The sequence below is a fragment of the Bufo gargarizans genome, chromosome 3 (genome assembly GCF_014858855.1).
Source record: "Bufo gargarizans isolate SCDJY-AF-19 chromosome 3, ASM1485885v1, whole genome shotgun sequence".
NCBI classification, from domain to species: Eukaryota; Metazoa; Chordata; class Amphibia; order Anura; family Bufonidae; genus Bufo; species Bufo gargarizans.
The window spans coordinates 84,593,687-84,609,321 of record NC_058082.1 but is presented as its reverse complement, the minus strand read 5'-3'; the positions used below and the strand labels follow the sequence as shown (position 1 = coordinate 84,609,321).

Genomic DNA, 15,635 nt, shown 5'->3' with positions numbered 1-15,635 from the left:
CATTGCGTTTAGCTCTATCGTTTCTAAAGAGTGTAAAACCTTGAAGATTTACAAGCCAATAATGAGAAGATTGAGCCATGTCTCGCAAACTACAGTTAGGTCCATATATATTTGGACAGAGACAACATTTTTCTAATTTTTCTTCTGTACATTACCACAATGGATTTTGAACAAAACAATCCAGATTCAGTCGAAGTTCATACTTTCAGCTTTAATTCAGTGGGTTGAACAAAATGATTGCATAAAAATGTGAGGAACTAAAGCATTTTTTAAACTCAATTCCTTCATTTCAAGGGATAAATAATATACTTGGTTGAAAATCCTTTGTTGGCAATGACTGCATGAAGTATTGAACTCATGGACATCACCAGACGCTGTGTTTCTTCCTTTTTAATGCTCGGCCAGGCCTTTACTGCCGTGGTTTTCAGTTGCTGTTTGTTTGTGGTCCTTTCTGTCTGAAGTTTAGTCTTTAACAAGTGAAATGCTCTATTGGGTTCAGATCCGGTGACTGACTTGGTCATTCAAGAATATTCTACTTCTTTGCTTTAATAAACTCCTGGGTTGGTTTGGCTTTATGTTTAGGGTCATTGTCCATCTGTATTATGAAACGCCAACCAATCAGTTTGGCTGCATTTGGCTGGATTTGAGCGCACAGTATGTCTCTGAAACCCCAGAATTCATCCGGCTGCTTCTGTCCTGTTTCCCATCATCAATAAACACTAGGGACCCAGTGCCACTGGCAGCCATGCATGCCCACGCCATCACACTGCCTCCGCCATGTTTTACAGGTGATGTATGCTTTGAATCATGAGCTGTACCATGCCTTTGCATACTTTTTTCTTTCCATCATTCTGGTAGAGTTTGATCTTGGTTTCATCTGTCCAAAGAATGTTCTTCCAGAAGTGTGCTGATTTTTTTTAGCAAAGTCCAATCTAGCCTTCTTATTCTTATACGCCTATATCCTGGAGAGTGCTGTTCACTTGGTTGGCTGTTGTGAAGGGGTTTCTCTTCACCATGGTAATTATTGTGCGATCATCCACAACTGTTGTCGTTCATGGGCATCCAGGTCTTTTTGCATTGTTGAGGTCACCAGTGCTTTCTTACTTTCTCAGGATGTACCAAACTGTAGATTTTGCCACTCCTAATAATGTAGCAATTTCTCGGATGGGTTTTTTCTGTTTTCGCAGATGAAGGATGGCTTGTTTCACCTGCATGTAGAGCTCCTCTGACCACATGTTTACTTCTCAGCAAAATCTTTCAAAATACAAGCACCACACTTAAAATCAACTCCAGGCCTTTTATGTGCTTAATTGAGATCGAAATGATGAAGGAATTGCCCACATCTGCCTATAAAACAGCCTTTGAGTCAATTGTCCAATTGCTTTTGGTCCCTTTAAAAACGGGGTGCCACATGTAAAGGAGCTGAAACTCCTAAACCCTTCATCCAATTTTAATGTGGATACCCTCAAATGAAAGCTAAAAGTCTGGAATTTATGTCCATGTCCATTATATAACTATAACCTGAATATGTTTTAGTAAACAGGTAAAAAAAATAATAATTTGTGTCAGTGTCCAAATACATATGGACCTAACTGTATATCAATATGTTTCTCCAGTACCAAGGCTTCAAGCTCTCCCATTTTGCTTGCTAGACTTCTGGCATTTGTGAACATAAATTTTAAGTTGTCCTCAAATTTTACACTTTTAGGAAAATTATTTTATTTTTTATGATAATTTTTTCCTCCCTCAGAGTTGGTTTGTAACTGACAGATCTCCTTATCCACTTTTATGATCCTCCCCCCACCATCCATTCCACCCACCAATATATTCTGACCCCTCTGTAACCTGTCTACCACTATATTTATAGCCATATCCTCCCCCCTCGTCCGTAGTTTAAATGCATTGCCCCCGAGCCATAATTCTCTCCTTTAAAGGGTTTCTACCACTTGCTTTGCACCCATTTCGTTTTCAGACACTAGCGATCCGCTAGTGTCTGATGTACAATACAAGCTAAGTATTATCTTATTCTGTCCGGCCGTTTTGTTTAAAAAAGCACTTTTATATTTATGCAAATGAGCCTCTAGGTGCTATGTGGGCGTCTTTCCAGCACCTAGAGGCTCCGTCTACCTTCCTAAACTTCCGCCCAGCTCGTCGCTCCAGACCGCCCTTCTCCTAGCGAATTCGATCCTCCCCCTGCTCCTGGCGTCTGAAATCTCGCGCCTGCGCCGTCCGTCTCTGCATTCGGCGCAGGCGCAGTGGAAATGTCTGAGCACTCCCTGCTCAGACATTTCCACTGTGCCGAATGCCGCTGAATGCAGAGACGGACGGCGCAGGCGCGAGATTTCAGACGCCAGGAGCAGGGGGAGGATCGAATTCGCTAGGAGAAGGGCGGTCTGGAGCGACGAGCTGGGCGGAAGTTTAGGAAGGTAGACTGAGCCTCTAGGTGCTGGAAAGACGCCCACATAGCACCTAGAGGCTCATTTGCATAAATATAAAAGTGCTTTTTTAAACAAAACGGCCGGACAGAATAAGATAATACTTAGCTTGTATTGTACATCAGACACTAGCGGATCGCTAGTGTCTGAAAACGAAATGGGTGCAAAGCAAGTGGTAGAAACCCTTTAACACAGAAGCTCCCCTTCCATTGAGGTGCAAATTATCTGCGGAAAACTGTTTGTACCCCTGTGAAAAGTCAACCCAGTGGTCTAGGAACCCAAACCCTTCTGCTCTACACCAAGACTTAAGCCATGCATTTAACTCCCTAAGCTCCTGCTGATAGCCTTGTGTAGCGCATGGTACATGCAGTATTCCAGAGAACACTACCTTGGAGGTCCTTCCTTTCAGCTTGGAGCCTAGTTCTTTAAAATTATCCTTAAGGACTTATTTTGTCATTGGTACCAACATGGACCACAACAGCTGGGTCATCCCCATCCCCTCTCAGTAATTTATCCACCTGTTCCACCAAATAATTTATAATAACTGTCTAGGCCTACCTGCACTACCATCCCCACGAATCTTGGCGATTTTGCTTGGAAGCACAGAAACAGGATTGGCCTTCCTCTGCTTGGATCCCTTTGTACTCCCTTTAAATACATTAACCCAGCTAATTGCCTGTTCCAGTTGATTCACCACCTGATCTCCAACTTTCATATCTACCCCACTAACTGCTTGCTCAGTGAGCAGTATGCTCCTCTAAAGATTGTCAGTCGCTCTCAGTGTTGCATTTTGCTCTTGTCGACTGGTCTCCCTATCACATCTCCTTGTTGTTTTAACCATTTTAACACCTTGTATTCACTTTCAGTGAGATTAGGAGTTGACTTAGGATATATCAACACCTGCATTTCCTTGCTTTTGAAAAAGGTCTAAAGAAGAGCCAGCTGAAATGGGAGGATATGTAATAGAGGAACTGCTCTCCTAAATTCCATATCAACAGACTGTTTATCTTCCTTCACATTAAAACCCAAGTCCAATAAATCAGTTGTGATATCTAGAGATGAGTGAAGTTTTGGAAAATTCGATTTGGCTGCTTTGCCGAATGTTACAAAGAAAAATTACTTAGTCATGAAGAGCTAGTCATGAAGAGCATTTTTTTGTAAGTAGCAAATCCACTTTGTTGGATTTGATTCGCTCAACTCTAGTGATATCATATTCCTGCGTTGACAACTCATTACTCAAACTGAACCCCAAGGGTCCCACCTGAATTTGTCTCTCACTCCGTCTATAATTTTTAATTTGTAGTATACCCTGTTTAGTGGCATGTAACTTAAACAGGTTAATTTTACAAATAACCTTATACATGTCGATTTCAAACAGTACTCTGTCAGCTGTTTGAAGAGAAAGGAACGCTCGTACGAGCGCTGCCTTCTCTTCTTGCAACTGCAGAGGCGAGTACTGTAATTACAAGTATGGTGTCCCCATTCTCTTCAAATAGCTGATCGGCAGGGGTTCTGGGAATTGGAACCCTGCCAAACTGATATTGATGACCTATCCTGAGGATAGGTCATCAATATTAAAAAGCGGACAACCCCTTTAAGACCTTTTGATAATTTTATACATTCTTTTGATAATGTTAAAGATGTAAAATTAATAACATTTGTTTCATCATATTCATCTTGTATTTCTGCCGTGTTGTCTTCCACCCCCTCCTCGTGTGTTTTCTAAAGGGGGCCCATAAGCCACTGCTTCTAGCTGTACATTGGAGCTCTGATTATCTTCTCCCATGCTGGAGTCAAAACCAGAGTCCAATAGTCCGACACTTGTAGCCCAGCATGAACCTCCATTCCCTCCTTCTCCTTGTCCTATGCATATTCCAATCAAATATACGGCATGTTTAAAAATCCCCTTTGTCGCGCAGGAACTTTTCTCTGTTGATCGTTTTAGTTTCTGCTTGGACTAGAATAACTTTAGTTTCCAATTGTTTAATCATTGCATCAGCCTGTGTGTTGCCCTACTGCTATTTTATTGTATACTCTCTTAGGCTGCTCTCACACAGTCAGTGGATGATCAGTAATTTCCATTAGTGATTGTAAGCCAAAACCAGGAGTGGAGCTTACACAGAGATCAGGTATAATGAATAGATTTCCACCTGTTCTGTGTTTAGAGCCGCACCTGGTTTTGGCTCACAATAAATGAAAATCACTGACGTGTGAAAGAGGCCTTAAATCTCTGTCCGTGGATTGTATCTGGACATGCACCTTTCTTTACATAGTACACTACTAGCTAAGAGAATACCAAAATGTTCCAGCAGTGTGATTAAATCTAAGGTTCAAACAACTCAGGCATCAAAAGTCGGGGTATGGCAGAACATTGAAGGGCATGTCCACAATATCTGCCCAGAATGTCTCCAGGCAAGGACATTCCCCTATCATATGTAAGGAACAGGAACATGATGTCCCATTCAATGTGATAGTATTATAACTTTGTTAACATCATATTGAGCTAATTTTGTGTCAGTAATTGACACTATTTAAGGCGATTCCATTGTGTCTAGACATTTATTTGCACCTATCATAGTGTAACAATGCCAGTTGTATGCAAGACTGCAGATCTTCACCATAGCAGTCACCTTTCCCAAGTCCTAATCAATGGCTCTTGGTACTCAGATACCACCAAGGCTTAAGTAGAGCAGAATTACATAACAGCAGGATGGTCAAGAGAAAATATATACTGTATGAAGCATGTATCAGACAACAAATACAGAATAATAAACTCATTGATGACAGAAGACTGGATGAGGATGGCAATAGATGAGGAAGACAGAGTCTGGCAATTGAGCAGATGGAAGGCGGCGATGATGCACAGGTGGAGAATGATAAATATAGGAAAGAGGAATTCAATCTTGCAGAAACTTATTCTAAGCTACAAGACAGCAATGAAACAGCAAACAGAAAGCTGAAACCACAGCAAACACGCCTACAAAACAGACCTCAATAAGATCGCAGAGTCAAAAATTCCAGGATGCACTCAAATAAAGCTGTTTGTAGATTCTGGAAACAACTGCACATGGCATTCACTATATCACTATACCCAGCAAAGAGGCCCAGAAACTAAAGTTTTACCATAAATTCAGTATATAATATCGCCATGTTTATTATATTATATTGTCATTGGCAGTATATTATATTATATTTCTATATCACATTATATTGCCATGTTGTGCCAAGATGTTGCTGCCATATACCGCACACATAGTAGCACCAAATAGTACCCAAATAATACTGCAACTCAGTTCTTAAATAATACCATTGTGTAACATGATATAATACTAAGTGATTTTAGTTTCTGCTTCTGTGGTTCCCATCCTCGGGGCCATCTTAGTAAACAGAGGCCCTAGGAAATTGGCCAGTTTGACTTTCACTATAACTGGCCTCCCTCTATGGGCATTTCAAGCTGGTAGATAGGGTCCCCTATTCAAGCTACCTGCTATCGGCTAGAGCTTGTTAACAGCATCCATGTGATTCTAAAAAAAAAAACTTTTTTTTTCAGTGTTTTAGAAGAAATAGGCATGTAGACAGCAGCTCATGGAAATAGCTCATCACAACAACTCCCGATCTCAAGATATGATCTTCTGCCCATGGAGGGAACCATCTATTAGAAGGAGGGGTTGTTAATAATATGGTATGCTCTATTGGTATTTCAAAGTATAAAGAGCACCATATAATATTAATGGCTTTGATTATTGGTGAACTAGAGATCACTATTGTTGGTCAGTGCACCTAGTCTCATGATATCTGTAGTGAGGGTGGAAGATGAGCCATTTTTTTATTTTTTATTAGAGAGGCAGGTTGTCCATACCAACAACCACCTTAAATTTACGCAAATGTTTTACTTTACTATATTAAAATTGTCAATTAAGTCACATTTACTAGTCTTTATCATTTATCTTGAGTTCTTTATTTCAGGTCCTGGTCTGATAGAAACCTATGGGCAACAGTTCCAGATACACTCCGATAAAGGAAAGATGCTGTTTTCTGTTGATGATAAAGAAGTTCTTGTTGGAACAGACAAGCTGAGAGTCACAGGTGGGCAGACAAAAGTAGAGTTCTGTTTTTTTTGTAAGTCTGTACTACTCTTTAAATCCCATGACAACCCTAAATCGTCTTGCCAAAAATACTGGCATCGTAATTTTCAGGCGTTCAGAAGGTGAAATTTCTGACCTGATGAAAATATAATCTCAACTAACTTTGAGCCTCCACCAGCCGACTTTTTTTTTCCTAACTATTCTCAGTTTTTCTCAATCTTGAAAATGGAAGAGCACCAAACAATCTGTTGTATAATGGTTTCCACACATCTTGTGTGATCATCTTCCTAAAACACTGCTGGATTTAGCACATGAGCATCTTAAATTGTGGGCATGTTGATGAAACGTCCTTTAGTTGGTTCATAGACAATACATCCGGCCGGCACCCCCATAGAACTGCCTATTCTTGTCCGCTATTGTGGACAAGAATAGGACATGTTCTATTTTTTTCCGGAGCCGCGGACCGGAAGTTCGGGGCCGTGCTCTGGAAATGCGGACATCTATTCCTGCTACATAGAGAATGAATGGGCCCGCACCCGTTCCGGATAATTGCAGAATGGGTGCGGACACATTCTACGGACGTCTGAATGGAGCCTTATGTAGAGGCTTGTGCCTTCATAACTTAGGCGCATCTACCGTCAGCGTTGGGGTGTTAATAAATTACTACATAAGACTCTACTAGGAAAATAACAACATGTACTGAGGTTCTTCCCCCCACTGAGTTTTCAAACCTTCTTACGAAGTCCTTGTCTGGACACTGGATACCGTCTCCATGCCACATCTACAAAACTACAGTGCCCTAAAAACAAAAATTCCCATTTTTAATACTTTAATGCCGCAAAATCGCTTTTAGTTTAATTAAACTTTTTAATTCTCTTATAAAATCTCAATATATAAGACACTAAAGCTGCAGAGACCTTCAAGGGGGTGCGTGCATTTGACAATCATCTTTTGTTAGAAAAGTCCCCAGGGTTTCCTGTTGCTGGAAACCCCAGAAATTTTAATCTGCAAACAGCAATTATTCAACTCCCTTGCAGCACCTCCACAGGAGAAATAAAGCATGGCATAATTCCTATTGAACACAATAGGCTGCCCATATACAGTTGTGTTCAAAATAATAGCAGTGTGTTTAAAAAAGTGAATAAAGCTCAAAATCCTTCTAATAGCTTTTATTTCCATACACACAAATGCATTGGGAACACTACACATTCTATTCCAAATGAAAACATGAAGAAAACGATATGTATTAAGGCTGGTTACAGCCTGTATTTGTGGGCGGGGCTGCTGACTATATATTTCTCACGCGTCCTCACCCTGAGGACGGTTGCTTCATGCAGCTTCCTTGGTCCGGCCGTCACTTCCGGTTCGCAGCGCGTCACTTCCGGGGCTCCTCCGAGCGGCGGTCACGTACTCCTCTTCCCTGGGTCCCACCCGTCCTCTGGGTCGGGCGCTGTCCCGGGCCGGCATGCGTTCCGGCGGGGAGCGTGCGCCGGAGCTTCTCGGCCGGGCCTGGGCTTCCGGTCATGTGTTCGGCATGCGTTCCAGCTTGGAGCGCACGCCGGAATCCAGCCGGGCCCGGGCCCTCGGTCACCTGCTCGGCGTGCGTTCCAGCGTGGGGCGCGCCGGATCCCTCACTCAGGTAACAGATGTATCGTTTATTTTTTACCCTTTATCCTTTATATTAGGTCTACGGATGCCTTTCCCCGTAGCTCTGCCACTTGCGTTCCAATGAGCGGAAGTGGGCGGAGATCTGGGGGTGACGTCACTCCACGGCCGCAGGTCACAGACTTTTTAATAAGAACCACTGATCAAAGCCTCCACCTCTTCTTTTCTTCTTCGGCAGCATATATGTTTTTTTTTTTTCCCATTCCACAGAGGACAAGTTCGGGCATTCCACAGATCATATATTCGGTACCTCATATACCGGAAGTGATCCCACTTCCGGCTACTCGTTCATGTCTGGAAGAGAGACGGGACCAGTGTATTGTATTACAAACTATATTTGTTATTGATTCATGCACGATATATCCTGTATAGGTGAATGATTATAAATTACATAGATTGAGATGCTCCATATTTTGTACACCTCACTTCCGGTTTGCGTTCCATATTGGAACGCATGGACACACGCGGACCGGAAGTGACGTTTCAACACTGTCTTTGGCGCCATATTCGGTTTAAATCGACCAGCTAGCCATAAAGTGTATATGCCCCTGATGAGGGGGGTTTATATATCCCCGAAACGTGTTGGGCCTCCTCCTCACCCTACCCAGGCCCATCCGGCCTCAACTATGATTGGACGAGTGTCCTGTCAATCAGTAACTCATTTGTTTGTTCTCAGCAAGATGGAAATGTTAAAAAAAAAAAAAAAAGAAAAATGCCTCTGCATGATTTTTGTGCGACCAGCAGGCAGGTGCATTACACCACGTTTTATACGGCTCGGCCATGTTCGGCCGCTCTCCTGTGCGCATGTCTGCGACACCCGCCATGCCGCCTCCTGCACCTGTGCATCCGCCGTATGTCTACCGCCCCCTGTGCATTTGTGTATGGCGCGGTGGCGTGGTGCCGCCCTCCTGTGCACACCTGTTGGCGGCTGTGTCTGCCGCCCTCCTGGGCGCTGCGTGTGGCACCGCTGTAGTGCCGCCCTCCCATGCTCAGGGTTGGCACGAACTGTCCCGCGCCGCCCCTTCTGTGCACATGCGTGTGGCACCGCCGTGTTGCACCTGGGTGCTGATTATCGCTTATTGTCCATACTTGAGTGCTGATAAGTTTTTCCATCATGAACAGGCGGGGGGAGCCTCCTCTTTACAGGGCTGCAGTACCGTCTGATATCCGGTCTTCCCGTTTCAGCCAAGTAGCGGCTCAGCTTCCCGAATTTCTTCAGGTATCACGCACACATGTTTTTGTCTGTTTTTCCATGCTTCTTATCTTGCTCTCCCTCATCATCCGTAGTCTTCCTGGATCGCCCAGGCTCGTTCTGCCTCTGTCATCCTGGATCGCCCAGGCTCGTTCTGCCTCTGTCATCCTGGATCGCCCAGGCTCGTTCTGCCTCTGTCATCCTGGATCGCCCAGGCTCGTTCTGCCTCTGTCATCCTGGATCGCCCAGGCTCGTTCTGCCTCTGTCATCCTGGATCGCCCAGGCTCGTTCTGCCTCTGTCATCCTGGATCGCCCAGGCTCGTTCTGCCTCTGTCATCCCGGTTCGCCCAGGCCCGTTCTGCCTCTGTCATCCCGGTTCGCCCAGGCCCATCCTGCCCCTGTCATCCTTCCTTGCTCCCCGCCCGGTCCTCCGGTCCCGCATCTTCCTGCTCTTCCCTGCTCTCCTAAGGCGATGTTTAAGAATAATGACAATATTAAATCTAAGTGGTACAAGTTCTTCTTTAGTACACCGGACCTGGGGGCATCCACAACCATAATTAGGCATAATTGCATGTATTGTTTTCTATTTTTCATTTGTTTTGCAGGACATTCCAGCCGAGAAGCCTTGGTTGGCAGGCACGGGGCTGGCCGGCCTGTTTCTCCATTCCGGTAAAAAAAAAAAAAAAAAGGGGGGAAGAGAAAAGAAGCTTTAGGAATGCAGCGGACAGACCGGACACCGGGGTGATCATTAAGGTGCTGCCTCGCGGACGCTGCTGCGGGGTCTGGAACTGCGGTTCTGGTTCCAATCGTCTGTGCTACCGCTGGCCCAGGTTAAGTAGGTTCGAACCTACAGTGGACCCCTATTCCCACAAGTGCCTTTCAATCGCTGCACAATCGCTCTATGCCTCCTCGACTGAAACCAGAAACTGCACCTCCCACTGCTGCTGCCAGATGTAACACAGGTCATCCCCTCCGGGGTAGCTAACTCCATGGATGTTGTTTAGTCGTGGGGTTTTGTTGCTGTGCCTTTTTCCGGCTTCCTAACATACCATTTTGGGCAATCTTTTCTTATAACAAACAGGGCTGCGGTGCTGTCATTTATACAGTCCTCCCGTTCAGAGGTAGCTGCTCATCAGCTTCCCGGATTCTTCAGGTATCATGCATACGCCTTTTGTCTGTCTTCCCTGTCGTCCTGGATCGCCCAGGCTCGCTCTGCTCCTGTCATCCTGGATCGCCCAGGCTCGCTCTGCTCCTGTCATTCTGGATCGCCCAGGCTCGCTCTGCTCCTGTCATCCTGGATCGCCCAGGCTCGCTCTGCTCCTGTCATCCTGGATCGCCCAGGCTCGCTCTGCTCCTGTCATCCTGGACCGCCCAGGCTCGCTCTGCTCCTGTCATCCTGGACCGCCCAGGCTCGCTCTGCTCCTGTCCTCTTGGATCGCCCAGGCTCGCTCTGCTCCTGTCATCCTGGATCGCCCAGGCTCGCCCTGCTCCTGTCATCCTGGATCGCCCAGACTCGCCCTGCTCCTGTCATCCTGGATCGCCCAGGCTCGGTCTGCCTCTGTCATCCTGGATCGCCCAGGCTCGCCCTGCTCCTGTCATCCTGGATCGCCCAGGCTCGACCTGCTCCTGTCATCCTGGATCGCCCAGGCTCGCCCTGCCCCTGTCATCCTGGATCGCCCAGGCTCGCTCTGCTCCTGTCATCCTGGATCGCCCAGGCTCGCTCTGCTCCTGTCATCCTGGATCGCCCAGGCTCGCTCTGCCTCTGTCATCCTGGATCGCCCAGGCTCGCTCTGCCTCTGTCATCCTGGATCGCCCAGGCTCGCTCTGCCTCTGTCATCCTGGATCGCCCAGGCTCGCTCTGCCTCTGTCATCCTGGATCGCCCAGGCTCGCTCTGCCTCTGTCATCCTGGATCGCCCAGGCTTGCTCTGCCTCTGTCATCCTGGATCGCCCAGGCTCGCCCTGCTCCTGTCATCCTGGATCGCCCAAGCTCGCTCTGCCGCCCAGGCTCACTCTGCCTCTGTCATCCTGGATCACCCAGGCTCGCTCTGCCGCCCAGGCTCACTCTGTCACTCTGCCACTCTGTCATCCTGGTTCACCCAGGCTCGCTCTGCCTCCGTCATCTAGGATCCCCTAGTCTCGCCCTACCTCGGTCATGCTGGATCGCCCAGGCTCGCTCTCCCTCTATCCTCCTGGATCGCCCAGGCTTGCTCGGTCTCTGTCATCCTGGATCACCCAGGCCCGCTCTACTTCAGTCATCCTTGGTCGCCCAGGCCCACGTTGCCTCTCTCATCCTGGATCGCCCAGGCCCACGTTGCCTCTCTCATCCTGGACCACCCAAGCTTGCTCTTCCGCCGTCTCTAGGCCCGTCACGGCTCTAGCTACCCCGTGCCTTCCCGAATCGCTCAGGTCATTTATCAGCCCAGCTCCGGCCTGAATCACTCAGGCCCTTGTTACCTCCCATGTCGGTCGGTCCGATTAACTATTTCCCTCCTACAGCGTGGGTAGTCTTCTTGCCCACTTATTCAGGCCTACCCCGCACTGGCTCCAGGCACAGTTCAGCCAGATAGATCTCGGAGGGTGATAGGCATCCCTCCCGACTCCACGCCAATGTACACCTCAGCCCCTACCACAAAAAGTTTGTGTTGTTCCTCTAAAAAAAAAAAATGAAGAAAAGTGAATATTAGACGGTCATAGGCCCAACACCGTAGTGCGAGAAACATCCCCATATCATGATGCTTGCACCACCATGCTTCATTGTCTTTACAGTGTACTGTGGCTTGAATTCAGTGTTTGGGGGTCGTCTGACAAACTGTCTCCGGCCACTAGACCCAAAAAGAACAATCTTACGTTCATCAGTCCACAAAATGTCTCTTTAGGCCAGTCAATGTGCTCTTTGGCAAATTGTAACCTCTTCAGCACATGTCTTTTTCTCAACAGTGGGACTTTGCGGGGGCTTCTTACAGATAGCTTGGCTTCACATAGGCCTCTTCTAATTGTAACAGTTCTCACAGGTAACTTTAGACCTTCTTTGATCTTCCTGGAGCTGATTGTTGGCTGAGCCCTTGCCATTTTGGCTATTCTTCTATCCATTTGAGTGGTAGTTTTTCACTTTCTTCCACGTCTTTCTGGTTTTGGTTGCTATTTTAAAGCATTTGCGATCATTTTAGCTGAGTAGCCCATCATTTTCTGCACTTCTTTATGTGTTTTCCCCTCTCCAATCAACTTTTTAATCAAGGTACGCTGTTCTTCTGAACAATGTCTGGAGCGACCCAGCTTCCTCCGAATTTCAGAGAGAAATGCACTGTAACCAGAATGTACAACATTTTCTGCCTTCCTTAAATAAGGGCAATAATTGCCACCTGTTTTTCAAAGAATGAATGACCTCGTTCATTGAACTCCACACTGCTATTATTTTGAACATGCCCCTTTCAATAAGTAATTGAATTACAGAGAATCAGCAGCATGCATGGTATGACTGTTGGGTCTCTATTACTCTACTACACCTGCTAGTAAATTATTTGCCATGTAGAAATATCATTTCTAGCAAAAACTGATTGATCAGGTTAGTGATGTCTGACTGCTATTATTTTGAACACAACTGTAATACCCAGCCAGGTCAAGACCTCCAGAGAATGAAGTTCTTTTCTATCGCTCTTTGATCTGGCTAATTTATTGAAGTGCTATAAAAAAGTATCTCCTATTTATTTTTTTAAACTTATTCCATTCCTTTGCAAAGATTTTTTTACAAGTTCCTGTAGCATGGCCCCTGAAACAGAAGATCCATACTTACCTGCTCCTCTGCGCTGCCTCTGCCCTCACCATCATCCGATCCTAGCAGTATTTGCATCTGGATGGCTATGGACATGGTCACATGCACCGCTCCAGCCAATGACTGGCTTCAGGGGTGACGTGCTGCTTGTGGCCACATCACCACTGAAGCTAAGATAAGATGCCTTTATTGTCACTGTACAGTACAATGTAATACAATGTACAATACAATGAAATGTTGTTTGGAGCAATCCTAGATGCCATGGACAGAGGAACAAGAACTGACATTTAAACTAAAGCATTACACTAGAAAAAAACAAAACATTGCACTAGAAGGCATTACTATTCACAGTTCACAGTATATATATATAGTAAGAGCAAAGTAGGACGTGCTTGTGAGTATATACACACTGATTCAGACACCACTGCAGACAAGAGATCATCATGGGTTCATGAATGCAGCAGTCACTTTCAGTCTGTGGTAGTTTCTATCCTAGGAAGGGGCAATAATCTCCGAGCATTTAGGAGACTGATTGCTTTGGGGTAAAAGCTGTTCTTCAGCCTAGTGGTGCGGGCATGTAGGGTTCTAAGACGCCTACCGGAGGGTAGGGGAGTGAAAAGGCTGTGGCCGGGGTGAGTTGGATCCCCGCAGATAATTTTTGCCCTGTTGCTGCAGCGAGCAGTGAAGATGTCCTCCAGTGATGGTAACTGAGGACCAGGGATTCTGCCAGCCATTCTGATGATGCGCTTGAGGGTCTTCTTGTCCTCAGAAGAGCGGCCAAAGGACCACACTGTGATGCAGTATGTGATAACAGATTCTATAGTGCAGCTGTTTTGGGAGTTGTGACTCCTCAGAAAATAAAGCCTCTGAAGGCCTTTTTTTTTGGTAATTTCTGTTGTGTTTTTTATCCATGACAGGTCCTGACTAATATGAACTCCCAAGGATCTGAAACTTTGAACTATCTCCACGTTTCCACCATTAATGCTAATGGGATGGTGTCCATTGTGTTTCTTCTTCCTAAAATCCAGAATTAGCTCCTTTGTTTTCTTGGTATTATGAGGTTGTTGTTCTTACTCCATCTCTCTAGGTTCTCAACCTCTTTCCTATAGGCTGTTTCATCATTGTTGGAGATTAGGCCTATCACGGTCGTGGTATTGGTATTGTGAATAGGTTTACAGTCATTTGTGAAGAGGGAGTAAAGGAGAGGGCTCAACACACAGCCTTGCTGTACCCCAGTGTTCAGTGTTAAGGATGAAGAGAAGTGCTTGCCCATGCGTACGATTTGTGGTCTTTTTGTAAGACAATCCAGTATCCAGTTGCACAAGTGTGAGCTGAGACCCAAGTTGTTCAGTTTCGTTGCCAACTTGTTGGGAGGGATGGTGTTAAAGGCCGAGCTGTAATCAATGAACAGCATCCGCACATAGCTGTCTCTCTGCTCCAGGTGTGACAGCGCAGTGTGAAGGGTAAGTGAGACAGCATCCTCAGTTGACCTATGTGCTCTGTAAGCAAACTGGTATTGGTCCATGGAGGTACAGATCTTGCTCTTCATGTGCCTGAGGACAAGTTGTTCAAAACACTTCATAGCAATAGGAGTGAGAGCCACCGGGCGATAATCACTTAAGGTCTTCACCCCGGCCTGTTTTGGAATTGGGACAATTGTGGAGGACTTCAGGCAAGTGGGGACAAGCTGGTCATTGGCTGGCACTGTGCATGTGACCATGCCCATAGCCAGTTAGATATAAACAATGTTGGGACCAGAAGAGGCAGCATGGACCACCGAAGTTGTGCGGAGCAGGTAAGTATGAATATTTTGTTTCATAGGCCATACTTCAGGAAATTGTTCAGGGAAAAAAATTTTTTTTACCGAAAAACCCCTTTAAGTTCCATACTCTATATTATTCCAGGAAACCAGTGGCTTAAATTTTTTAACAAACATTTTAGTAATAGGTCATCTGTTATTGACAAGGAAAGACATCAAGACTGATGCCACTCAAGTAGTTACATTGGCAAAATACTATATGCAACCACTGGTTGAGAAAAATAAATTCTTGTCCACTGGTCAAATGGTACATGATCATGAAAGACTTTTTAAAAATACATTTCCTCCCTGGGCAATGAATTGTAATTCTGCAGCAACCAACTTTGACTGGATGACAGAAAGTAGAAGGTAAAATAATGCAGTTCTGCGTAGCTTTTGCAAGCCTTTAACATGCAATCTGTAGCGTTTTTTCCCAGTACAGACATTGAAAGGACCAGTGTGAGAAATCCAGTAAGTGCACACTTTATGTCAAGTCCATTCACTAGCCAAGGCCATTAGTAGAAATCTTTGTTAGTGTTCCAGTTGCTTTTAGTTGCGTTCAATCTGGTAAGAAAACAGTTCATCTGTGCTTTTATTCCATTTGCTGAGATGTCCATGTGGCATGGAGCCCTGTGATGAAGAAGAGTAATGCAAGGTACAGAGAGAGGAACTTTATTTATAATAATAGAT

General features: G+C 45.4%; 1 protein-coding gene across 3 annotated transcripts in view; it reads left to right on the top strand.

Moving 5' to 3' along the window:
- Positions 1-15,635, top strand: part of SGCG (sarcoglycan gamma) — a 297,260-nt gene that overhangs the window by 227,245 nt on the left and 54,380 nt on the right. For all 3 annotated transcript variants that reach the window (XM_044285025.1, XM_044285024.1, XM_044285026.1), the window contains exon 5: positions 6,402-6,521. In XM_044285025.1, the coding sequence (XP_044140960.1) occupies positions 6,402-6,521 (120 nt within the window). The remainder of the gene's footprint in view (positions 1-6,401; positions 6,522-15,635) is intronic.